At 42.1% G+C, this 26,392-nt stretch overlaps 1 protein-coding gene across 1 annotated transcript in view; it reads left to right on the forward strand.

Annotated features, from left to right (window-relative positions):
• The window catches only part of LOC116962468, a 101,483-nt gene that overhangs the window by 71,689 nt on the left and 3,402 nt on the right, over positions 1–26,392 (forward strand). Inside the window, exons 2-3 of the mRNA XM_032996365.2 lie at positions 23,450–23,568; positions 24,298–24,395. Of these exons, the coding sequence (XP_032852256.2) occupies positions 23,487–23,568; positions 24,298–24,395 (180 nt within the window). The 5' untranslated portion in view covers positions 23,450–23,486. The remainder of the gene's footprint in view (positions 1–23,449; positions 23,569–24,297; positions 24,396–26,392) is intronic.

The following is a 26,392-nucleotide window of genomic DNA, read 5'->3' on the forward strand; positions in this document are numbered from 1 at the left end:
ATAAGGAAGAAAAGCTGAATCTTCAATGAAATTGTCACTTGTATTCACAAGAATAATACAGACCAGAGTCAGGTACTTTGAAACTCCACAAAAGAACAAACAGGAAGATGGAGCAAGAGATGGTCAAAACCACAAGAAAAGATTAAAAAGGGTCAATGGTGTGGTGGAGTTGACAGATCCCGCAAATGAAAAAAAGAAAACAGTTCCATATGGCAGCTAGGAGCCAATAACAAGTCAATGATAAAGACAGGAGACAGCAGAAGAAAGAAGGTCCTGGGCTAAGAACTTGAAGAAATGGTACAAGGAAATGGACACTGGAGAATATTTCTTACCTATAGTTTTTCTTACTTGCAGTACATGGGGAGCATATGTAATGTATCCTGTCATCCTTGAAAATAAAGTTGGGTGGCTGGTGGCATGGTACATCGCTCTTTTGCAATTAATCTCATGGTGAGAAGGATAACTATTCATGGTGTTTATGAGGATGCACTAGCCTACCTTCTTGGAGCACTAGTTGGTGCATAGACATGAAGTGTTCCTTCAACTGGCAGTCCAGGTGGTGAGGGTGAACTTTCCCTCCATCAACTGGCCAGAGTGGTGAGCTGTGGCGGCCCTGAACTGTGGTGGTGCATAAGAGACTGAGCACTCTAAAACTTTCAAACCTGCTATTATCCCTTTTATACTTCATTATTCATCCCTGACTCCTTCCAGCTGAAACTGTTCTGACTGTATAGTAGGAACAGAATCAACACGATTTTAGTATTGATTCATATTTTTGCTAAATTATAACTAGCTGCCCATGACGTTTGCTATAGTTAGTTACATTCAGGTAGTCTTTCAGACAAAATCAGACTTGCCTGAATTCATTCATGGACAAAGCTGACCACACATCTGGGGCTGGAAGCTCCACTTAATAAGGGAAAGAATCTGCCACCATTTCTTCCAAGGTTTGGTGTTACAGGCTTTAATTATTTTCAGTTATTTCAGTGAAACTGTCTGTGCAGTAAGGTTCTTCTACATGTTCAGAAAAGTGATAGAATCCAGCTCTACCTCATTACCACGGCTATAGTGAAATGGTAAAGGCGGAATAAATTGCCTGGTATAATTATGTATATGCCAGATGTTCTTAATCATTCCACTTCAAGCTTCCTTTGCTAACTGCAATTTTGAGCCTTTTCTGAATCTAAAGGAATTGGTAAACACAAGTAATTAAAAAGAAATTAAATGGATTTTAGAAGTGAATTACTGTAGTTCCTGCAACACTATATAATATAATTAGCACCTCTAAAATCAATCTACGCTAGAAGATATGCTTTATGTGGCACAAAGGATGTTTCATTTGTGGTTTGCACTAAAAACATAGTCGTTGTTAGTGTGGTTAAACATCTCAACAGAACCATACCAGGCAAGTAAGGAGAAATTTATTCTTACAGATGATTTATTAAAATAGAAACAGAAAGCCATATCTCAGCTGGTATAAATCACAATATTTGCACTGGCTGTTGCATGCTGAACTTGCACCAGCTGAGCCTGTGGCCCATCCTCCTTTTGGATTCATGCAAACAAAGGTCTGTTGTTAGCCCTATTCGTAATAAATGGGTTTTGGCTCTGTAGCTAGAACTCCTCTTTCAAATGAGGCAAAGTTCCCTAAATGAAAGCAGAAGATACCCTACTATTAATTCTTTTTTATTTTTTTATTTTGTTGATATTTGGAATCTTTCTTTTCTTTTCTTTCCAATACTCTGAGGATATGAAGGAAGAAACAAAGCTGTAACACAGAGTGTCCAAAAGAAAATGGATTTATGACCAGAGTTTTCCCTAGAAGATCAAAGACACCTGTGCTTTGCCAGAACTCAGTGACATACCATAAAAGCTCCATTTATCTGGGAGAATACATCTATTACCAACAGAGGAAGGTGCGTAAGCATGGGATATCTGCTACAGGAATCACAGACATAGCAGTGTTAGTTGGAAAAGACCTCTGGAGGTCTATAGTCCAATATACTAGTCAGCCATGATTTTGTCTAGCTACATCTTGAAAGCCTCCAAGGATGGACATTATAGCACCTCCCTGTGCAGCTTGCTCTCGCACTGCAGCACCTTCCTGATGAAAAAGTTTCTCCTGATCATCCAAAATGCCAATTTATGGGTATTTTCCCTTGTTATGTTGTCTGCCTTTACTGGGTCTGTCTTTATAATCTTTGTAATTACCCTTCAAGTAGTTGAACTACCCTTCAAGCCGCCTGATTATGCGTAAGCCTCCTCTCTGCTGGATTAACAAGCTCAGCTCCCTCACCATCACAATGTAGGTCATGTACACTCTTAACTTATATTGAACCTGGTGTTTCTCACCACAATCCCCTGCTCCTCTTCAGCAGGACTGCTGCTCATTGAGGCAGATCCCAGCCTGCACAGGGGAATGGGGTTAATTCCAGCTCCAGAACTTTGCATATCTCTTTGTTGAGCTCCATGAGGTTTCTGTTATCCCAGTCAAGTTTCTCAAGGTTCCTCTTGACTGAAAAGAAGCATCAAAAGAGATAAGAAACCTTTTCTCTATATTTTGTGCTAAATACAAGGAACCTCCTCGATTTGATCCCAGTAAATTTTTCACTTACACCTAATTATCTTATATAGAGTATATAAACTATAGAGTATTGCCTACAGACCAGGAAGTAAGCAACAGTGTTTCTGATAAATATATACAGACTTATCAGAAGTTAGGGTACACAGCTAGTTTCAACACATATACACTCAGGGTACCTGTCGTGTCTGCTGCCTGCCTCTTGACTGTCACAGCCAACAAATGAGTATTTGTCTCATCAGGTTGCAAGTTGAAAAGTGTAAAGGTGCTTCAGCCATCCATATGCTAGAAGTATGTAGGCAATGCAAAGGAAAGACTCTTGCATCATATTGACGAGATGCTCATCTGCTTCTTTTCAAACATGGTGGACCAGATCTACTGCTGCTGCTAAATTGGCTTTTTCTACATTGAAGATATGGAGTTATGCCAACTGACAGCAGGTCCAGAGCAACAGCACTTTAATGGTTTTTGCCTTATTTAACTATTACCATTTGTTACAGGATCATTCATTGGATGCAGCATAAAGTACAAGTATTTTTAGTAGGTTTTCAGCTCTCCTTTCCTGTTAGAGAAGGGTTCCACTTTCAAATGAATATTAGAAGAATATTAAAGTCTTAGCTATCCCTAATCTTTATGGTTTCACTTGAGTTCATAATGTATCTTTTGGTTTATCGTGTGAGCTGGGAGCTATCTATTTGAGGGACTTAGTCCAAGGATACAGTATAAGCAGATAGTTTGGTTAAGCTGATTTCTGCAGTTTAAGTATGTTTAAAGCACATCATGCCTGAGATTATCTTTATACTTGTGGTTAAATTTGTCAGAATTTGAGCATTCTTTGTGTATTGCAGTGTACAGCTTGGAAAGTAAAAGGCAGCTAGGTTAGTGGTTTATATGTAAAGGAGCATTTAAAGGAGTATGTAGATGATTTACATTTTCATTCTTTTGTACATCACTCAGGGAGAAAGTAAATATTTTGGCAGCTTACATCTTGTGATAGCGAAACAAGAGACCTCATTAATTCAGATATTTCAGATTCAGCAACAGCAGAGAGGAGGGATTATGACTGCCCAATTTGATCCAACTGGAAAAATCTAAATCTAGACCAAGGTCAGGTATACCACAAATGAAGGAATAATATAAAGTGTATTTAATTTCCTTAGAGCTGCAATAAAATAAAGATAGGAGCCCTGGGAAGAGAGTCTAATATGCCACTCAGCCCTATCAAGCCTCATATATTTACTAGGCATGCCATAGCTGATTTGAAAGGATGATCCCTAAAAAAACCCTACAGAATTTTCTATTTCTGTTCTTCTAAGAGTTCTTGGCTTTCTGAGCAGGGCCATTCATAGAGTCAAATTATATTCAGTTGTGTAATATTACTTAGCAAAAGCATTTATGCACTTTGTCAGTAGCTAGGGACAAAACCACACTTTAATTTCTGCAGCCAGTGTACAACTTGGTGATACGCTTTGCCTTCCCTCCTATGGGACTGCAAATCATAGCACTGCAATAGTTTTTGCCATCTTAGATTCCACATTTGTCATTCACAGCATAGACTTGTTCATGATAGAAAAGACCCTTCCCCACAAACAGATTAGAAGCAGGGCCCTGGAGGAGTCCTGCATCACTGCTGTTGTGAAGCTTTTCCTTAAGCTTAATTTATTTTGCAGAGGCCAGAAAAGTGGGAGCAGCACTAGCGAGGGGAGAAGCAAAGGCACTGGAAACATTACTGCTTTACACTGCCATCTCCTTGGTAGTCATTTCAAGAATGGCTTTTGTTCGAGGGGGTGAAAACTTGTCATGCACATAGGAATATATGTGTGTACGTGTGTGTATGCACATATATTTTTGTATAGGGGTGTGTGTACTTAGTGATTTGAATTGAAAGCATGTTACCACTGTCTTTTATAGACTAAAGGCTCTGTTCTAAACAGTAAATGTCCCATGCATTCACTCCTGCTTGAAAATAAAACCCAGCATTTTCTTAGCTCTTATTAGATCAGATCTATATAACAGTGGGAAGGAATTTAATTGTCCTCTAACACAAGCCTATTTTTCTTCCAGATTTCACAAAGGTTAGACAGGTCTCTGAAAGCTACTCGTGTTCTGCCCAGTTTTTTGTTCTCTTCACCCAGGTAACAAAACCCCTCTGTCCCTGTCCAAAGAGCAGACTGTAGCAGCTGGCTTTTCAGTTTAAGGAACAGCAGCCAAGAGCACAAGCATCTGTGATTGAAAGTAACCACTGATGGAAGGGGAGGATGGTAAAATACCTGCAGGCCACCGAACATTTCCCAGGAATTCAGCTATGGCCAACTGTGAGTGCTAATTAGAGACATTGCATCACTGACCTGCTATTAAAAGGGAAGGGAAATAGGTCTGTTTATCTTTGTTGTGTTTAGTTCAGCTTACAAAATGAGGAACTGCTTCTCCTGGCTTTTGCAAAGTGTGTTGCAGGTCTGATCCTGCACCCAGAGCTCAGCTCCGGCAGCGAGAGGGTACAGCAGTGCTGGAGAGCAGCAAGGTCTCAGCAGTGAACTCAAAACTCAGTTGGACTCTGACAAAGAAGTCTATATTGCTATGAAATGTAGTTGTGCAGTCTCTCTCATACACACATGCATATCAAAATCAGATTAAATTAATGTTTAGAAAGGAAAAAAATCCAAGGTGCTTTTAGAGCACCAAGTTTACTGTCACCCTCAGTAGTCAGCACTGTGAGCACTGCAGGGGCAGAAACCATGAGCCTGTTTTCCTCCAGAGAACTTGTAGGTGTAAAGGTGGTACCTGCAGCAGTTTAAATGTAATCTTTAATTCTGCAACAGCAAGTCCAGAAGGGGAGAAAGGTTTTGTCACCCCAAAAGCCATTCACTTCCTCTGCTCTCAGGCATTAGAATAAATGAAAGCAATTATTTCTCATCTCAAGAAGAGAGACACCTTGGGGGGTTTTACCTCACACTAATGCAAACCCCTTAAATGGATCTTCAGATGAGATGAGCCCACTGCTGCTTTCAACACTGTGGGCCCAGCAGAGATCAGATGTGAGAAATGTATTTTCAGAATAAAAACTCAAAGTGCTTTGGGAACCAAACTCCTGGTAATTTCATGTTAGCGGTCTTGAGTTACCTTCTTTTGACAGATTTTGAGGTCACTCTCCATTGATTCACGGTTTGCTGCTCTCCAGATGATTGGTTCTTGGTTACAATTGTTTGCCACACTTGTTTTAAGATAACATTTTGCTTCATTTACTTGAGATTTTATTGCTCAGCATGAAAAGATGTGATTAGCTAATGGAAACATGCACTAATTATTGTAGCCCTGTACCAACAGCTTGGTCTGGCTTGACACCAGTGTTCCAGTTGAACATACAACTGCAAGCTGGAGGGAGTGAGGCACAGGTCTGACTATTCGCAGGGGAGCACCGCACAGGGACCACTGCAGTGCTTCTGCAAAAGCAGCCATGTCCTGCCCAAGGGCTGTGTCCAGCTTGGGGGTACCTTGAGTGGACGATCGATTAGGAGTGCCAGCAGTGGTGTGGAACTGTGTGTGTGGAAAAAGCCCCTCTGGCAATTGTGAACCTCAGATCAGAAACCTGGACTGCATTGTAGGCTGAAATTACCTTCTCAGGAAAGGGTTGGAGACCTCCGCTGCAGGGGAGGAATGACCAAGTCATCTTAGTCAGCCCTAAGGAGAAAGTACACAACTCCAGAGTCCTCATTGGTTTTCAAATAAACAACTCAACAAGCTCATCTTCCTTTGAAGGATCCCCAGGTGGATCCCCAGTCACAAGGGTGAGGAATTTGCTGTTTGTTACATGTGAGCACAGAATAACTTGTGTCACTTAGAAATGCCAAAGTAATGCTGATTTTATGGAGAAAGGAACAACTGAATGTTGTATTCTGCCTGTTTTGAAAGCACATTTTCATATGTACTACATGGCAAATGAACCCAGCAATTGTCTAGGACTTTGCAGGTGGGTTTTACCCTGCACTGGGAGAAGAGGAAGGCAGTATCACCCAGCCAGGCTGACAGGGTGTTTTGGCAACATGGCAAACAAAAGCAACTCCATAGAGACATTATGTAAATCGCTTCAAGGTGGGTTAGAAATATGAGCTGGAAATTACAAACCAGGAGCTAATCATGTAAAACTTGCAAAGGGAAGGAGATACTCACAAAGTACCAGTGCTGAAAAAGCCCCACTCTGTTTAAACACACATTAAGCATGTGAGCCCACCAAAGCTTTAAATGACCAAACTGAGTAATGAATGTTCTTCTAGACGAAACATGGACTTGAACCAAGAGGAAGCATGAATGCAGTAGCAAGGCTGCTGTAACCAGAGGCTGGGAGCACTGCTGCACTCTCTACGGGCCCGGAGACCACTGGTTCATACTTATCTGCTGGCTACACGGGAACGTTTTGCCAGATTAGAACCTCAAAGAACAGGTGGGATTTATGCATGCAAAGGCAGGCACCTGTGTCTCAGTGGGGTTCTAGGTTCCTAATTTAAACCAAGAGAAGAAGAGATGTTTGTAAAGCACTGTACATCTGACCTATTTAGTTGTTTAATTTTGAGAAAAAATTCTACTTAGGCACACTGTTGCATGCATGCACACACATGAGGGCACATGCCCACACACAGGCACACGCACATACTTTAGCTTTTTTTACTGCCTGCAAAACAGGTCTGAGTGATGATCTGACATGCAAACAGCTATAGGTCAGGCACGGAAGGTTGAACAGATGAACCCCAAACAAATGTTACGTTGTGTGGAGCTGTGGCAGCAGCACGTACCCATAAGGGAACATCCTTTCCCTACGTGGCACTGCTCAGGACTTTGCTTGCATCCCAGCAAGCTCCCAGTCCTCTATTTAGAGGTACTAGGAAGGGCTATTCTAGTTTACTTAAAGGGACAAGAAAAAAGGGAATTCTGAGACAGAATCATCTTCTCTCTTTCTCTGAGCGATGAACACATCTTTTTTACTATTGCCCTGGTCTTTCAGGTGTTGGAATGGGCAATACCAGTGTTAATGAGCAGTACTGGGCATCAAGTGAGCATGTGCAGGTCAGGGCTGACAAGCCAACGGATGCAGCTGGACGTAGCCTGAAACAGAAATGGGAGCACAGAGGAGGCTTTTGGGGTGAAGCCCCAGCTCAGCAGGTCATCAGGACACTAGCACTGGCAGCATGTTGGGTTTGGGTACTGGCCCCTCTTCGTGACTCCAGTCCAGAACTTGGCATCAATTTTTGAAGTATCTGAAAGCAGTGAAAGGTTCTCTGCACCTTGCTGCTAATGAGATTTCAATGTAAAACAAAAGGAACGGTGCCTAACCCAGATTAAACTGGCTCCTGAGTTATTTTTAGCTCACCTAAACTCTTTCAACCCTTTTGGTAAAACTCATCAAAATTCATCTCTACTAAAAGGCTGTGACTTCAAAGAAGTCATATGCATTAAACGTCAGCATGCTTTACTTGTTATAAATTACAGTATCATTAAAACTAACATGAGTTAAAATGAGAAAGATTTAATTTTACTATCTTTAAAATGAAGGCTTTTTAACAAGGGAATAAACTTTGCTTTTGAAATTATTTTATAAGTAAAAGTTGGAATAAGAGCTTTATTTTACATTGTATTATATTTGTATATAATAAAGGCAAAAATGTAACACTTCATTGTTCTTAGGAAGATGTGGAAATAGTGGCTTACTTCTGCTCATTTTACAACCCTCTTTTTGGATACACTTCTAATTTAAACTATGGAAACTGAAAACGTTCCTTTAAAACTGGTTGTCATGGTTATAAAATCCCAAAAGAAATTATGTGCGTCTGCATCTGCTGAGGGAAACATTTATGGCATGATTTAGCCAGGGGGGGTGAGAGGTGGGGGGGGAAGCAACCACCCACCACAACCCATTTTCAGACTTGCTTATTACATTACTTGAATATAATTCATCACCCTCCCCAAAAAGCCACAGAAACAATTCTCACACATTTTTCACTGCATGCAGTTCATTAGCAAATATCATATGGTGAGGGGTTGGTTCTGTTGAGTTCTAACAGGTTGGGTTTTTTTCTGTTTGTTTGTTTTCTTTAGTTGTCTTTGTTTCAAGAAAGCTTATCTGGAAATATAGAGTGTGCTAGACTACTAGCGTACATTTGCTGTCACAATTGATGTCTTGGATTCCTTCTGTTATTTTTCTTTCCCTGCTACAGTCAGAAAGTTGTCTGGCCAGAATAAAGAGCCAACCTCAAAACTGCAGGTCAAACCAGCCAGAAAAAAAGTCTGCATATCTTCATGGAGCTTGAAAATGATAAAGGAAGTAAAAAAAAATAAAAAAAAAAAAAAAGAAAAAAAGAAAAAAGAGAAAGAAACAACACCCTACTAAAGGAAAACTGAGTTTTTTGTGAAGCTGAAGCTGTTACACTATCATATATTCCCAAGATGAAGTTTCCCAACCTTTTAAAGCTGTAGGTATATTAAAAATGAGTCTACACTGGGCCAGGCCTTATCTTTTACGAGGATGCAGAAGTCTGCACATGTCTTAGAAACTATTGTTCGGCACTTTTAATTTTTCACTAAAAAAAGCTGATTGCTTAGACAATTAAAAAACTACACTGCAAAAGACAGAGGTAGCATTTTTTTAATCTTTAGAAGTAAAGAGAAAGAAAAAGAGTGGGTGATCTATTGGCTGGAGGAAATCTCTGCAGCTCCTGGCCCTGCTTCACAAAGTAAATAGCAGATAAGGAGGATGAGGGCATTTTAGATAAATAATATTCTTTATTTTATCAGATTGTGAACCCCAACTGGGACTCAAAGGGTCTGCTTATACCCATTGATCCAGGGCTTTTCCTAGTCAAAAACTGCTGCCAGAGAAGGAAGTTTGGTGTCCTGAGCATGAAGCAGAACCCTTCTGAGAAAGTATGGAAATAAACAACAGCCTGAGCTACTTCTGAAAGGCTTTGGATATTTCCAGACCCTTTGACTTTCCCTAACCAGGAAACCAGGGACACCATTTTAACTGTTATGTTTCAGTGGAAAATTATTTCTAATGAATATTTTCTACACTCCCAACAGAAGTCTGTAATATATTGTATCTTAATGGAAGAAGAAAATGGAGAAGAGAGGGAGCATCAGGGACAGAATTGTGCTTTTCCAATCCTCTTGCCTCCTTTCTTTGCATCTCAAAAAATGCGAAAGTCTTGTCACCCAGTCTTGAATCCCTGAATGTGACTTCTGACTGTTCATGTGCTGTATCATCACAGATTTGCCCTTTCCCCTGCTGTCTGTTGAGAGATGTGCTTTCCCATGTCTGCACTACCTAGCCCTCGCTCAGGTTCTGCTCAGCCCTAATGGCTGGGACAAATATGAGAAAGATGGGCAAGTGGTGGGGTTTCGTCCATCCAGCTCCCCATAGCTGGTCCCACCGTTACCTTCTGCCTCTGCTGCAGGGTACTGCCAAGTTGTGGCATAGCAGAGCTGGGGTCTTCGAACGTTACAGCACATATATATATGAAAAACAGCTAAATATGTCCAAATTATCCTCCCATGTTGAATAGTCTCTGTTCTGCAGTCTTACATCTCGCATACCAGTGCACTGTTCTTTGAGTAGTGTCTATATCATTGATTTATAATGTTGTTCTAATGCCTACGCATACGTACATGGCAAGACTGATTAATCCATCAAGCCTATGAGTCTGTCTATTTCTCCTCTTGGTTCTTTTCTTGTCTGTGCTTTATTTACTTAGCAGGCAATAAACTGATTCAGGCTATCTGTCTCCTTACCCAGCCTTTCCTTATTTCCCGCTAATAATTAGTAGATTTGGCAACCTATAAGAGGGTCCTCTTCTGCCCCATGCCATGTAGGCAGCTCTTTCACCTGCTCTCAGCTGAGATGGACCATCACACCACTCTGCTCTCTCCAGGGGCTGATGACAGCCTGCTTCACTGCAATCAGATTAATTTGGAAGTATGTTACTTTCCTGGAGAAAATGTCACAGAATTACAGAGGAGGGAGATGGAAGAGGTTTATTAAATTGGTCGGTCCATCTTCCTGCCAATCAGTGGCAGTTCCTGACAGCACACACTCCCGGCTCAGCTTTAGCGATGTTTTCAAAGTGCCTCGTGATGTGCTGCCAGCCCCTGCCCTTGAGGGCTCTTCACAGCCGGCACCATCCCGTGTCAGGAGCACTTAGCTGGCCACACGTCCTGCACCTGCACTCTGCACTCCTGGCCAGTCCCCGTTCCTCCGCATTTGTTCCCATTTGCGAGCCGCACAAGCATACTCAGAGGACCTTGCTCCTGTTTGTTAAAGGAGGTGTTGAGTAGCACTATTCCTGGCAGAAGCACTTGTGAAGCCAGAAAGCACCTCTGGGTCAGCATACTTTTCTGCTTACCAGGAAGGTCACCCTAGTGCCTCAGTGGGCAGTTTCCAGCTAATGTAGCTGTGCTCTCTTTCAAGCCAACAGGATAAGATAGAGAGGTATAGATTCAGACCCTTTGCTATAATATGTAATCTGTCCTAGAGTTTTTACCTTCTAACCCTCTCAGTGAGAGCCTGTTTTAAAAGAACACTTTAAATTCCACTGGTCTAATGAAAAACACACCCTTCTTATGGTCTGTATATACTGGGAATTCCTGAAAATACCTGTGACTTGGACATCTTTGAAAGTTAGTGGGCTAGCACAGCACTGGGCTAATGTGACCAACTTTTGTTCTGACCTGACCACATGAGTCATTTGTTGGTTTCCATGACCTGCTGCAGTAGTGGTTGGACTGTCACAAATGGTGTCCCATCAGAGCTCTCAGATTGATTTTTCCATGCCCGGAGTAAGAGAAAAGCCTGCCAGAATCATAGAATCCAGGATCATAGAATAGTTTAGCTTAGAAAAGACCTTTAAGATCATTGAGTCCAACCATTAACCTAGTACTACCAAGTCCACCACTAAACCATGGCCCCAAATACCACATCTGCACATCTTTTGAATACCTCCAGGGTGGTGACTCAACAACTTCACTGGGCAGCCTGATCCAGTGCTTGGAAACCCTTTCATTGAAGAAATTCTTCCAAATATCCAATCTAAACCTCCTCTGGAAAAACTTGAGGCCATCTCCTCTCATCCTATTGCTTGTTACTTGGGAGAAGAGACTGACACCCACGTCACTACAGCCTCCTTCCAGGTAGTTATGGAGAGCGATAAGGTCTCCCCTGAGCCTCCCTTTCTCCAATCTAGACAACCCCAGTTCCCTCAGATGCTCCTCATAAGACTTGTTCTCCAGATCCTTCACCAGCTTTGCTGCCCTTCTTTGGACACGCTTCAGAACCTGTGTCTTTTTTGCAGTGAGGGGCCCAAAACCAAACACAGTATTCAAGGTGCAGCCTCACCAGTGCTGAGTACATGGGGACAATCTCTTCCCTAGTCCTGCTGGTCACACTACTGCTGACACAAGCCAGGATGACGTTGGCCGCCTTGGCCACCTGGGCACACCGCTGGCTCATATTCAGCCAGCTGTTGACCAGCACCCCCAGGTCCTTTTCTGCCGGGCAGCTTTCCAGCCGCTCTGCCCCCAGCCTGCAGCGGTGCATGGGGTTGTTGTGACCCAAGTGCAGGACCCAGCACTGAGCCTTGTTGAACCTCATACAATTGCCCTTGGCCCATCGATCCAGCCTGTCCAGAGCCCTCTGTAGAACCTTCCTGTCCTCCAGCAGATCAACACTCTCACCCAACTTGGTGTCATCTGCCAACTTACTGAGGGTGCACTCGATCCCCTCGTCAGATCACTGATGAAGATACTAAACAGAACTGCCCCCAGTACTGGGCCCTGGGGGTCACCACTCGTGACCAGACACCAACTGGATTTAACTCAACTCACCACCACTCTTTGGGCCTGGCCATCCAGCCCATGAAGTGTACGCCCCTCCAAGCCATGAGCAACAAGTTTCTCTAGGAGAATGCTGTGGGAAACGGTGTCAAAGGCTTGACTAACATCTAGGTAGTCAACATCCACAGCCTTCCCTTCATCCACTAAGCAGGTCACCTTGTCATAGAAGGAGATCAGGTTAGTCAAGCAAGACCTTTCATAAACTCATTTGGACTGGGTCTGATTACCTGTTTGTCCTGGACATGCTGTGTGATGGAACAGAAGCAGCAGCCTGCCTTTTCTGATTTCAGGTACTCCTATCTTTCTTTCAACATCACTGAAAATCAGAGGGGGAGCAACCAGTTTTGTAGAGAAAAATTCAGGTTTGGGATCTCTTTCTGTATCTGTCTCTCCCATGCAGGATCACAGGCTATCTTTAAAATTGTGCCCTGAATAGGGAGTAAATGAGTGCTCAGCTCTCCATCTTTCTTGCTTAGCAGCCACGGGAGCAATGGGCACTGCTGATGGTGGTGGGAGCTCTTGGGAGGTTGCAAAGTCTGTGAAAGCTGAGCAGGAGCAAGTGACTTTCAGGCATGGGATGAAATGAAGAGACAACAGGCAGCAATGGGTGCGGTGCCTGGCAGACTTGAGCTGGGGAGCTCGTGGAGACAAGAACTGTCACACAGATTTGTGCTTTCTTGCTGCTTTAGTTGCTGTGCACTTCCAAGCAGAGACACTTGTCATTTGCAGGGCAAGACCAAGCCACTGGCTTTCTTCTGCAGATGTGTTTATAAAAAGTCTGGGTAGAATCTCACCTTTCTTCACAGGGTAGCTCTGTCTGTGGCTTCCTTTTCAGCAGTAAAAAAATTCATACATCCTTTCCTGACAGATCCTTCTTTCACTCCTCCTGAAACACGTTCTCCACGTGCAGAAGAATAATGGATACTACCAGTGAACCAAACTTTTCCCTTCATAATCTACATTTTAATAATCATTTATTCAGACCCTCATAACATGTTCACAGAAAGCTTTTGGCTGCTCCTCTAAAACCAAATTTCTTCAGGTCTTTTGCAAATGGGCTTTTCAGCAAGAATAGTCTTGATGTACTGTACATGTTGCTCTTGAAGACTTGTGTCATGACTAAATACTGCATTTCACCTGAAGGATATGTATTTGTAAAGATACAGGAGCCAATGTTTCCATGCCTGTGTTTGTACAGCACAATGGCAATTTATAACCATCAGCCCAGGACACTAATGACAAAAGGGTCTTTTCATCTTAGCCCGCTCATCTGGATAATGGGGACAGATAAACCCATCCAAAGGATTTCAGTGAGCTGGAAGTGCCCTTCTCTTGCCTATCATGAGGGGTCTTTAACGGGATCAGGTTCCAGTTTGGCATTCTCAGTTAGTTGGTTAAATTTTACATGAGAGGAACATAACCCATAAGGAGTAGAATAGGAAACTAATTGTTCAGATATTGTCTCTCTCTTGGTGAACATCAGTAGAGCTTGAGGCTCTGCATGGCCATTTTGGATAGCAGAGAAATTAAGGTGAGTACTTTGCTAGTGTCTCTACCATTTCTTTATACAGCACAATTTATTTCTATTTCATTCTATAAATACATGATATATTTGTATTTATTGGTTTGACAGCCTTTGAAGAAAAGTGGTTATGAACAGGAGAAGCCATTGACAAATGGCTTGCAAGGCAAACCTCTACTTCCCACATCTGGGCTAAGCAATCAGGATGTAATTTTTCTGTCTTTCTATCTAACCAAAGGCCAGAAGAGCCTCTCCAAAAAGTTGTGGCAGTGACTGCTGAGCAGCTGCTGGTACTGGCAGTGAAATGCACTGGGCAGCGCTGCCACAAAGGTGTTTCCAGAGACGTTTTGCTGCATATGAGATCAGCGTAGCTCTTCAAGTATCTGCCCCACACTGCCCAAATACTTCAAACACTCCACCCTCAAGCTTGCAGGACCTGCCTGCTCATGCCTGAAGGTAATGATTTATGAACTCGTCACCTCTCTAAGAGCAACCAGGTGAGCACTATACTCAGGTGGACCTGGCTAGATGGGAATCATTGGCCAGGAGAGGGAGGTGGTCAAGGCGGTTCCCAAAATAGCTGACATCAATGGCATATCTCTCTTTATCCATTTTCTGAGTTGTGCACAAAAGAAGTTCAGGTAGCTTTTAATGTCTGGCTCAGTTTTTACTCTGAAAAGAGCAGCTGTGTTATTTCTAGTCAACAGTTAACCACTGAAGAATTTCCAGCGTTAAAGAGCTTGCTCACTCCATCTTCATTACTTCACCTAATCAGAGATGTAAGATAATCATTCTCTGCCAAGTAACATCACTGTGGACAATTAGGAAAAAAACTTTTGTAAGAAGTTGCCTGTAAAGGGCTCACTGATGGGAGGAGCCAGTCTGAACCAAGCAGCAATCTGCCCTGTGCTCCTGGCCCGTGTTAGCTTATGCATGTCGTTTATAGATGGATCCTGAAACAGTGGGAGCACTAGCCCTGGAGAATAAATCTTCAGCCCATTGTGTTGGATGGTGCTTCTCTAAGGGGAATGAGATGTGCCTATATATCAACTTGTTTCCTTGGCTTTCAGGGCTTGTTTAGACAGAGGTAATATGCACAGGTAAAGCAATCTGCAGTGAAATGGCCACTTTGTCTCCCCCAGGGCCATGGCAATCCCAGGGGCTGATCCTGCATCTTGGCCAGCACCCTTTCTGCTTGCAGGGGTACAAGCCAAACCCTGTCTGGGGTGGGGGTGGGAGGAGATTGGAATGCTGGTGCATACCAGTCCTATGGGTAATGACAGAAGTTGCCAGCTTGCTCAGGCACAGCTGCACTACTGCACAAACCAGTGCTGTCAGTCAGCAACAAATTAGCTCCTGCAAATAAATCCACTCTTGCTTCATCCTTCAGCCTCCCTCCATCATGCCTGGCAGCTCCCTTCCCAGCGTGGCTCCCAGGGCTGGGATGCACAGCCTTGACACCATCCCAAACACCCACTTGGAAAAAGCTGCTGTGCTGATGCTGCCAGCTTCTTAGCTGGCAAAAGCCAACCCTAATTACAAAAGACAAGCAGCAGGAGCAGTCTCTGCCACTGCGTTTTCAGCGATGGAAATTATGGCCTGTTCTACCAGTGCCTGCCATGAAAGCTTTAAGCTGTCCTCCCTCATGTGCTGAGCCTGGGGTCACCTCACCACAGCTGAGGATGATGAGGGTAAGCACTCAGCCAGTCAAGAAAAGGAAAGATCAGCAGTGGGTATTTTTCACCATAAATAGAAAACATTTTATCCCCAGAGAGCATGTCCCTACAGTAAGCAACACCTATCTGTGGATGGCTAGATTTGGATGCTTTATGCTCAAATTGAATTAGTTTCACTCTGTCAGTCACAGCTGTAATTACCCCTCCACACCCTGATACCATCACGGGCTGGGACAAAGCCTGTAAGATCTGGGTCAAAGCTATTTGCAAGGGAATAAAAAAAACTCTACTAATTTCCATTTGGTTTGGTTTCTGAGCTGAAGGAGTGTTGGAGAAACCATGGTTTCGAGAACATGTCAGCAGTGTTGTATATAATTATGTCAGAAAAGCCACTGGCAGCTTGGCACAGGTGATTCTTTGGGGAATGCCACTAGGGAAAGGTAATGCTTTAAGAAGCAAAGGGAGGCAATGTCTTAGAAATTATTTAAATTTTGAATTGAAACACTTCTGCTTCTACCCCACCCTCCCAATCTTAATTTTTCTTTTGGAATGTAATTAACATATGGATTTTTTTTTGAAGCAAAGTTACATTTACACCAAATTAAATGGAACATTTTATGAACAAAAGGTTATAAGCAAATAATTGCTACCTACTTAGATAAAGTATTCCCTCTTCTTCCTAATTTCATTGAGAGAGGGAATTAGATGTTATAGAAGCTTTATCAATGAGATACCTGTGCCCAGCTCAGCCTGATTTATTTCCTATTATCTTCAGGCTAGTGAGGAGGAAGACCAAGCATTATTCCTATTGTTCTGTACAGAAGCTCTATTTAACAATAGATTTATGTGTCTACCCCATCCCCAAGACTCCTAAAAATAAGATTATGATTTGCTCATTAATCTCAACAAATTGTGCTTTTCTTTGGCCAGGAAAACAAAAGTTATCACTTTTATGGTGCCAGAGCTCAAGAGAAGTAACAACACAAACTCGCAAGATCAATAAAATGCACTTTTTATTCTGTATCAATGAAAATATAGCCACATGTAAATAAAGACGTGTGGAAAAAAAAAATTAACATTAATCCTCCCTGAAGAAGTACAGTTCATTGTGCTAAAACCCATAATCCTTTGGGTTAGAAACAGTTGTCTGCCAATGCTTTAAAGTGACCCACATTTTCCTTGTTGTTGAATTTTAGCAAACAGAAAAGTGCAACAAGAAGCTTGCTACAGATTAACCAATTTCAATCGACCACACATGGCAATGTCCAAAAGTGACAGGGTAGTCACGTTTAACCAAAGCATTCCCACACGTTCCTCCTCAGCAGTCACACGAGTGGTCAAGGGAGCATCCACTCTGTACGAACTGATGTGTGATTTTCAGCAGAAAGATGGTTCTTCCTTGATGTAGTTCATGATCACTTGAAGATTTCAGATATGGTAGCAGAGGTGCATTCCTTTTATAGCTGTTCAGTTTCAAATGCTTTATTTTTTTTTCTCTAGGTTTTTATAAGCTTCCTGCTGTCAAAATACAGTTCTCAATTGCTTTTGTAGAAATAATCCTGAAAGGCAGAGGCATTTAAAATCCCCCCAAATCCTCAGTATATTAACAACAGCAAAAAAGATAGCTGGGCTGTTCAAAAATATCGTCAGTAACATGAATGTCGTTTGCATTGGCTAGTGTACAAAGAGCAGCAAGTAGTAACAAAAGAAACATTATTCAAGCAATATCCCTTTCCCCCAATTTCTCCCTTGCAAAAAAGAGTTTTCTCAAAATATTTTTCCTCCCCACAGTCCAGTGTCTGTGAATCACATACATTCAAAAGCTGCAGTTAGTTTGTAGATCAGTTTTTCCAATATGAGCTTTTAAAACCAGTTGTTTTGCCCAACTTCTCCATGAGGGTTGCACAAACACGATTACACCAGCTGGTGCTTTTTCAGCTAATGGGACACCTTGAAATTTGACATCAAAACTAAGAACCTCAGGGTTAAAAAGGAGGCTTTAAAGCCCATTATGCTTTGCTTGGGAAGAAAGTCCTGCTAATTTTAGTGGAACAATTCCTATAAACCAGAGAGTAGCATTGCAGGATCATCCCTGTTAGGTGCTCAGGGGTGCAAAGCGAGACGCCGCAGCGCAAGTGTGGGTCAGTGAGCACTGGGCTGGCAATACGAGGCTGCCTGCTCCCAGGGAAAATAAAATAGAAACAAAAACAAAAACATATTTGCCATGCAGTTGCATTTCAGCAGAGGAAAAGAAAGAGAAGGCAGGTTATGCCTAGAATGGGAGCGCAGCACAGACCAGGTGGGTACCTCACAAGGATGGGCTGGGGTCAGTTTTTAGGTTCAGTCTCTTCTCTGCAGGCTTATATAGCAGCTCCTGCTCAGTTTAGTTTTCAGCTGTCATTTGGGGTGAGGGGGAAAGCCTAAGAAGAAAGCTAGAAAAATACTTCAGTGTTTTAACTGTAATGAGGTCCTCTCTGATGACAATCTGTTTAGAAAAATATCTCTCTCCCTGCCAATAATTGTGAGAATAGCATGAGCATGCTGTTACAAGGATACTTCACCACTGGGGAGCTGGGGGTACACAGAGACATATGCAAGATCATGCCCACCCCTTGTCTCTCTTTCCTTCCAGTACATATTCCCCAGATCTTTCTTCATTTAAGAACCTAGGATGACTGGTTGCCTAAATGTAAGTGGGAACTCATAAGCATTTCAAAGGGATGGGGGAAGAATCCTAAAAACCATTCCAAAACTCCCCTGGCCCTCATGGAGCTAGGACCTCACCCTTTGAAGCCTGGTCTGGGGCAGGAGCTATACTTCATGAAGTCCTATGTACGCTGTTCCTTCCCTGCATGATGCTCTGCTCCATTCCAGGTATGGACAGACATGAGGAAACACAAACAGGACTCAGAAGTTGAGCACATCAGCCCATGTCTGAACCAGCAATGCTTGGAGACAGGGCTGCAGGGCAGGATTCAGAGTCTCACAGTACCTGATGCACAATCTCCTATCTTTGTCATCATCTCTTTCTCTGTGGTAGCAATAATAACTTTATTTTTAACCGTGCTTCTCCCCAGAGAGAGTTTGCACAGCCTATGTACATATCTGGCTTGTACAAAGATATTCTAGACAGTCATGAATTTTGAACAGTTACTTTGGATGGAAATTACTGACAGTTCAGACACCGAGAATTAGTCATTTGGATTCAAATATGTATTAATTAAAAAGTGCCCTTTCCCTGATTGGTTCAGCTGATTTTTATGGCAATTCACCTTGGTAACCTGATCTTCAAATATATCCTCTACACTTCTGCCTGCATTCCGCATGCAGTGTTTTGTAGGGCATGAAATCTTGGACCCATTTGCATTAGGCAAGGGCCTGGAATTAAAATTTTGGTACCCGCAGTTCTCAGTTTTGAGAAAGCTCAGCCCACACTGGAACTCACTGTCCTGGTCCCTCTGCAAGAACTGGGTTAGAGTTAGAGAAAATAATGGCAAGATTTCCACTGACCTTAACAGGAACATTTATACAAGATGCTCCAAGTCTGAAAATATTTACCTTCAGAATGAAGAACATAATTTAGAAGATCTGTTGAGACCATTTTACTGAACCACTTGGTCACTGGCTGGTATTTAAGCAGGACATTAAAAAATAAGCCCTAACTGCAATTCCTATTAGCATATTATTTCTTCTGAACACGAATGGCAAAACAGATCATTATCTCACTAAATCTGCTGATGCAACATTACTTAATTAATCTTCCCATTTCTACAAGTTGCTAGACTAATAATCTTGGCAAAAAAAAAAAGAATTCAAGGAAGCAGGAAGGAAGGAAGGAAGGAAGGCAGAAAGAAAGGCAGAAAGGAAAGAAAGGCAGAAAGAAAGGCAGAAAGGCAGAAATGCGGAAAGGAAGAAAGGTGGAAAGGCGAAAGAAAGGCAGAAAGAAAGGCAGAAAGAAAGGCAGAAAGGAAGGCAGAAAGAAAGAAAGGCAGAAAGAAAGAAAGGCAGAAAGAAAGAAAGGCAGAAAGAAAGAAAGGCAGAAAGAAAGAAAGGCAGAAAGAAAGGCAGAAAGAAAGGCAGAAAGAAAGAAAGGCAGAAAGAAAGAAAGGCAGAAAGAAAGAAAGGCAGAAAGAAAGAAAGGCAGAAAGGCAGAAAGGCAGAAAGAAAGAAAGAAAGAAAGAAAGAAAGAAAGAAAGAAAGGCAGAAAGAAAGAAAGAAAGAAAGAAAGAAAGAAAGAAAGAAAGAAAGAAAGAAAGAAAGAAAGAAAGAAAGAAAGAAAGAAAGAAAGAAAGAAAGAAAGAAAGAAAGAAAGAAAGAAAGAAAGAAAGAAAGAAAGAAAGAAAGAAAGAAAGAAAGAAAGAAAGAAAGAAAGAAAGAAAGAAAGAAAGAAAGAAAGAAAGAAAGAAAGAAAGAAAGAAAGAAAGAAAGAAAGAAAGAAAGAAAGAAAGAAAGAAAGAAAGAAAGAAAGAAAGAAAGAAAGAAAGAAAGAAAGAAAGAAAGAAAGAAAGAAAGAAAGAAAGAAAGAAAGAAAGAAAGAAAGAAAGAAAGAAAGACAACAAACAAACAAGGAAAGGAAATACAGCTTTTCATTGTGGAAAATACTCTGCTTCATATTACATAGCTTTCAATTAGCAGAAACTAACACAAGGTACGCAGTTACACCTGCATGTAAAGGCCTCAGCCAAGTGCTACACGCATAACGACAGTGAATAGGTATGTAAAGTTCATGAAGCATATCATGTCCTATTTCATGTGAGAACAGTTTGCAGTACTAACGGGATTTTATTACATAAACTGCTGATAAGGTATTGGAGCTTTAGACAGTTAGCAAGTGTATTTTTATTACTGGGATGTTTTCCAGAAAAATATAGTGAACCTTCATCTCCATTGCAACTCTACAAGCTGCAGGTTTATTGTGGTGTCCCATGTCCCTCACAGGGCCACAGCTCTCTTAATGGGCAAATAGTCAACCACCAGTGACAAGCAAGAAGGGAATAAACCTTTCCTATGAGAAATACTGCAGTACCAGCTTTAGGAGAATCTTTGAATCACTGTGAAACTAGTGGCAGGGGAAATACATTTAGGTTAGTTGTGAAATTTGCTTATGCTAATAAAATACTGCTAACTATTATACTTGAGGACACATGTTTTGCGTGAAAGTTCTCTGGGAAAGCTGACTGGCCAGTTCTGCATTCCACAGAAACAAACCTTAGTTCCCCTTGACTGAGTACAGGGATTTTATTGGGACAGTTGAAGGGTACATTTACAGAGCTGCTCTGCACTTTAGCGCTAATGAGCTTGTTCACTGGTATCAATAAATTCTCATGCTCACATATTTAGCATTCCTTTGGCATGCACTGCCAGATAAATCCTGTATTGTCTTTCTGGTAGCTTGCCCAATTCCCACAAGGCAGATTTTTAAAACCCAAATCCTGCCTTATTGCTAGCTACCGCCTCTCCCACTCAATAAATTGAATTTACCACTTGATAGAATTATGCAGTTGGTGGCACTCAGCCCTTCATTTAAGTGAGAAAAAAATGTGGCTGGGGATCTACAAAGCATCAACGGGCAGTAGGAAGAGTTCGGAGGTGCCATTGCATCCTGGCACCCACAGTCCTTTTCTAAAAGAGCCATATCTTGGGGGACCCTGCAGAACAAAAACCCTTCTGTTGCTGATTTCAAGAGAAGGACGTTCACACTGATGTACTGATGACCCCAAAGCAACAAGCTCTGAACACACAGTAAAGTGCAATGGGGTTGTTGGTATTCAAAAACTAGGTTTAAACTACTAGTTTAGGTGATGTTTCAGCTCTGTAATTTTTAAGTACCACCTGACTGAATTTATTTGCAATGCCAGTACTCCTAATTATACCTAAAATAAAATAATAATAATAATAAAAAAAGTAGTTGTTGCCAAACAGCATTTGATGATACAAGTGAAGAAGACAGTAATTAATCCTGCAGGGACTACAGAGGGCTAATTAGAAGCAGAGCAGAAATTTTGTTTTGCTTTAGAAAAAGCCCCTAATTTTTCCATGAGAGCTCAGGTAAGACACCCAATTTACAAACTGAACTGTGACCCGTGACTAATGGTTCTGGCAGCAGCCCTGGACACAACTGGATTCCCAACTGATCAGGCAGAAAGAGCAGTGCACTGCACCACTCCTCGCCTGCTTTCAATGAGCCACACGTGTCCTCTTGTGTCCCACCAGCTGCAGGAGGTGGACACCAGCACAGACGTGGTTTTTTTTTTCCTAGGAAAACAAAGTGGTCACAGAGAACAGAAGTGCAACAATTCAGGAAATTCTTCTGAAACCAAGCCCAGGACAGGAAAGCACATGCAAGTCCTGGCATAGGACACATGGAAATGTTGAGCAGAGCCCTAGGGTCAGCCCAAGGAAATGAAGAGGACTTTTACTAGCACTACATGGCATCAGCTAAAAGTGCTGCCAGTGGTGAAGTTCACCTAAGGTGTAACCAGAGGAGGAAACCAGAGAAAATGGTCACCCATGGCAGATGCTGGGCTAAGTGTCTAGCTGGTGTCTGACTTCAGTTCCCTTTCTCAAACTGGTTCATCAAAATCTGCAAACACTGCAACCCCTGCTACTCTATGGAACACTGTATTGTTCAAGATTGTACAAAAGGGCCATAAATAAAATTGTGACGAAAGTTTGTTTAATAAAATGATGCACTAAGAATGGCAGAAGTCTTTCCCTGTAACTACCGTTTAATTTGGAGATTTTTTGTTAAGCCACAGATTGGAAAGGATTTTTTGAGTAACTTTGTGAGACATCACGGATATGGAGGAGGTTAAAGAGTCTGGAGAAGTAGCTTTTCAGTTAAATCTAATAGGCCCAGGTGTAAACATTGGAAAGTGCCTAGAAAAGCAGGGACTAAGGCTGGGAATGGGTCTGGGGTAGACCAGGGATATGCATGGGCCCCATGGACGTAACCAGACCCTTTGGACAAGCCCAGTTTCAACAATGGTGTCCACACACTGACTTTGAGAGGAGCAGACAGAATCCAGTGGGGTGAGAGTCACCTCCAGATCCAGCCACTAATGAGGAACCTACTTGCACCCACCCTCCACATTTCCTATAGCCTTGGGTATGCGTCTGCCAGCACAACACTGAAAACCAGATCAAATGCTATTGATTTTTTGATGGCATTTTCAGACACTGTAATCACTTTAACAGGGCTGGGGAAAAGGTTGGAAGAAGGAGTGGGTGTTGCTGATGCATCTGTATTAGCCCACTGCTTCCAGAAACTGCATGGCCACCGAGACGTTTTTCTCAGTGTTTGGCACCAAGTGTGGATATTGGCTGACACCCAGTGAAGGGCTTAATATATTCATGTGCCATAGTTTTAGAATATGCCAAAATTCTCTGGTTTCTGCTTGATGAGTATCAGCTCTTAGAAATATTTGTTACCTGGAAAATTAGTGCCACATTCCTCAGTATGCTATTTAACTTGAAAACCAAAAAATAATGGAAAATAACTAAGAACCTTCAAATTTTACCTCCTCTCTCTTTGTGCTATTAAAATCTACAGAATCACTGAATGATAAAACAACATAGCTTGGAAGGGAACTTTTGGAAATCATTTGGTCCAACCTCTGGCTCAAAGCAGGGCCAGTTTCAAATATAGGGTCCATACACTGATGCCACTGATAATACATGCTCTCTTCTGACAGGTCTTGGGCAAGCTGGAAGAGCTTTGGCTCTCCTGAAGCCCGCGTTTTCCCCTAAGGGGATCTATATTTGAGTATCCTCTAATGGCCTTTCCCTGTCTGACAGCTGTCACGCCAGAAAGGGCTGCCAGCCTCACCCTTAAATGCCACCTGAAGGAAAGAGGAGTCTGCCAACTTCCAAACAAATAAATTACGAAGACACAAACAGCCACAATGCAGAGACTAGTAAGTATGCACTTCAGTGGAATACAGTCATCATTTTTGCACAACATTCTTTACATCCTTTCTTCTTCCCCTGCCCTCTCTCCCCCCATTGCACAGCCCAGAGCCAGGGCTCTGCTGTGGCCCGGGCAATTGTCTGACGGTTGGTTGCTGTCTGTCTACCTTGGAAGCGCTTCACTACAATTTTTCCCCTTGTTGGGTACTTCCAAGCCTTGGCCTCTTTCCACTGCATGACACAGCTCAGCAATAAAACTCCTAACATCCTCGATAGCCGAGAGCAGCCAAAGATCCCAAAATATCTTTCACTGTCCAAAAATTGACCAGTGATTCCCCTTTGTGCCTTGGTGTTGCACATCGTGATGAAGAGCACATCTCAACTCCTGTACACCTGTGAAAATCGGGGACCCTGAACTATCCTGTCACAGCACTGGGGTAAAAGCTAAAAACCTGATCACTACAGGCCAAGAACTGAGCATCTGAGTGTCTTTAGGGAGCTCTCACTAGCAGTTTAGGAGCTGAACACTTTGTTTCTGGCTGCATGCTGAGACATTGCAGTGTTCCCGGTACTGTTAGTCACACCTATATGAAAGTACTTCTGTGTGGTCCCTTTTAGAGGCGCCTTTTTATACAAGCGAGATCAGGCTGGGATCTTGAATTATGGGTTGGATTCACTTCATTTACCCTCTAGCAGTCTACAAACCAAGTGTCTAATCTAAAGTCATTAATCTACAGTAAATTATGAGAGACTGGCACCTCCAGAGCAGGATTTATCCCACCTGTCTGAAACACCTGTCTTAAATGGGCCAGATCTGAGTCCCCATTCCAAATGGGTAAGTATATGTACATATGGTGTGCCTATGCACCCTTTGCAAGCAGGCAGAAATATATTCTGTCATTGCTCACTGTGAACTGAATCTGTTCTAAATCAGATAAAATACAGTCATGTCACTGGGGGGGAGGGGGCAGGGGCTGAGCCCAAACTAATACAAAATCCTTTTTATAGGGCTTTTAATTAAGGCTAATTGATGTATTCATGGCAGACAGCCAGATATAGAGTTGGTGCACGCCAACAGTCTCAGACTTGTGGGCCAAGCAAGCTTACATCTCCAAGCAGAAAATTATGAAGAAATGCACTTATCTGCTTTATAGACAATGGATAAAAAGGTTTGTGGGAATATTGCCCCAGAAGTGTGTTTCCACCTGCCTTGCATCAGGAAGCTGATTAACATAACATAATTAATAGAATTTATTTGTCATGGCCTGGTCAAGCCCTTTTTGAATGCTTCTATTACCTGAGTATTCAAAATCAATATATGCCTTCTTGGCCCACTGTGCAATACAAGGTCAATTTTCTATATGACTAAACACACCCTCAGTAAGGATGATTTTATTTTGTTTGTCATTTGTTAGCCATCACAAATCTGATCGTTGCACAATATTTTTTATGTCAGTGCGAAAATTTGCTGCTTTCCTGCCAGAAATAACGTGGACTTCTTGTCTACTCCATTCAGCACTTTGCCTTAAGAATGTAATTAATTTTGAAATGCACTATAACATATTAAAAGCAACAGAGCATGTAGAGATCATGTTATGTGTTTGTACCAAAAAAATAAAGGGAAAGTTATAAAAACTATTCCCAGATTAGGAAATCAAACTTTTCCTCCCTGTAGGCTCCATGTGAAAGTGCTGCCCTGGTTGCACTGACATATGTGAAGGACTGGGGCTATCCAGGAAAAGTGTCAACTTTTCTATTTCCTTCCTTACATTTCCTTAAGAATATCAGTGCAGATCTAGAAGTCTCGAGAAAACTGCAAACTACTGTTGTTTAGTGCTCACAGCTCTCACTGCAGCTCAGGACGGGAGAGTCACAGAGCCCGGGCTGCCATGGAGAGATGCCTTAATCCAAAGGAGCCCCACTTCTCAAACCCTTCCTAACAAGTAGGTTAGCAGCAAGACTGTAAAGCATTATAGATCTTACAGACCTGAAGATATGTGCTAGCACAGGAGCTTCTGGTACAAAAAAAGAACCGAATAAAAGCCTTTAGATACAGCCTATTAAAAACAACAGTAACAAAACCTGTTAAAACCCTCTTCCTTAGGAAAATGGTACTTGAACACTTCTTTTAAAAAACAGGTATCATTTTGATGCCCCCCCACTTAGGAGAAAAAATATTTATTTTAACAAATATCTGTCCAATTCTGACATCTAAAAAGATAGGTTTGGGTTTTTTAAATGCTCAAAATCAAAGTAAAAAAGTGTCAAACCATTATAATACCTTCTCACTCCCAAATTCCATATTGAACCTTTGGATTTATATTTTCCTTTCTAGTTCAGGATGTCTTTTTCTCCAAAAAGCCTCCAAGCTATTTCATGAGTACATCTGTTTTCTGGCCCATGCAAATGATGACGTCTGTGTAACGGTCTCAGTTACTTCCAGAGCAACTGCTCACAGCTTGCAAATAGAACATCGTTATTCCTGCAGCTGCCAGTTCTCTAAAATTTTCTGGGATCCAAAATCCACTTTAAGGTCCAATATGGCCATCACATTCAATCTTCAGTTCACACCTGTGTAACAGGGTTGCTTTCCATGGCAAATGAAGACTGAATTTGAATATAGCAACGAGCCCAAACTTCAGTGCCAGCAGCATCAAGTCCCTATAGTTGTGCTACTTCTGCAGAACAGGGAAAAGAAAAATGGGCAAAGCTTAAGTTTGTCACTTCCAGAGCCAGCTCTGCTCTAACCCCTGTCCCCTGGCAAAGACAGAAAGATGAAAAAAAGGATTTTCAAACACAGATTCAGAAGAGCTGAATCTTCACTACAACAAT

The sequence above is a fragment of the Tyto alba genome, unplaced genomic scaffold (genome assembly GCF_018691265.1).
Source record: "Tyto alba isolate M040663 unplaced genomic scaffold, T.alba_DEE_v4.0 Super-Scaffold_29, whole genome shotgun sequence".
NCBI classification, from domain to species: Eukaryota; Metazoa; Chordata; class Aves; order Strigiformes; family Tytonidae; genus Tyto; species Tyto alba.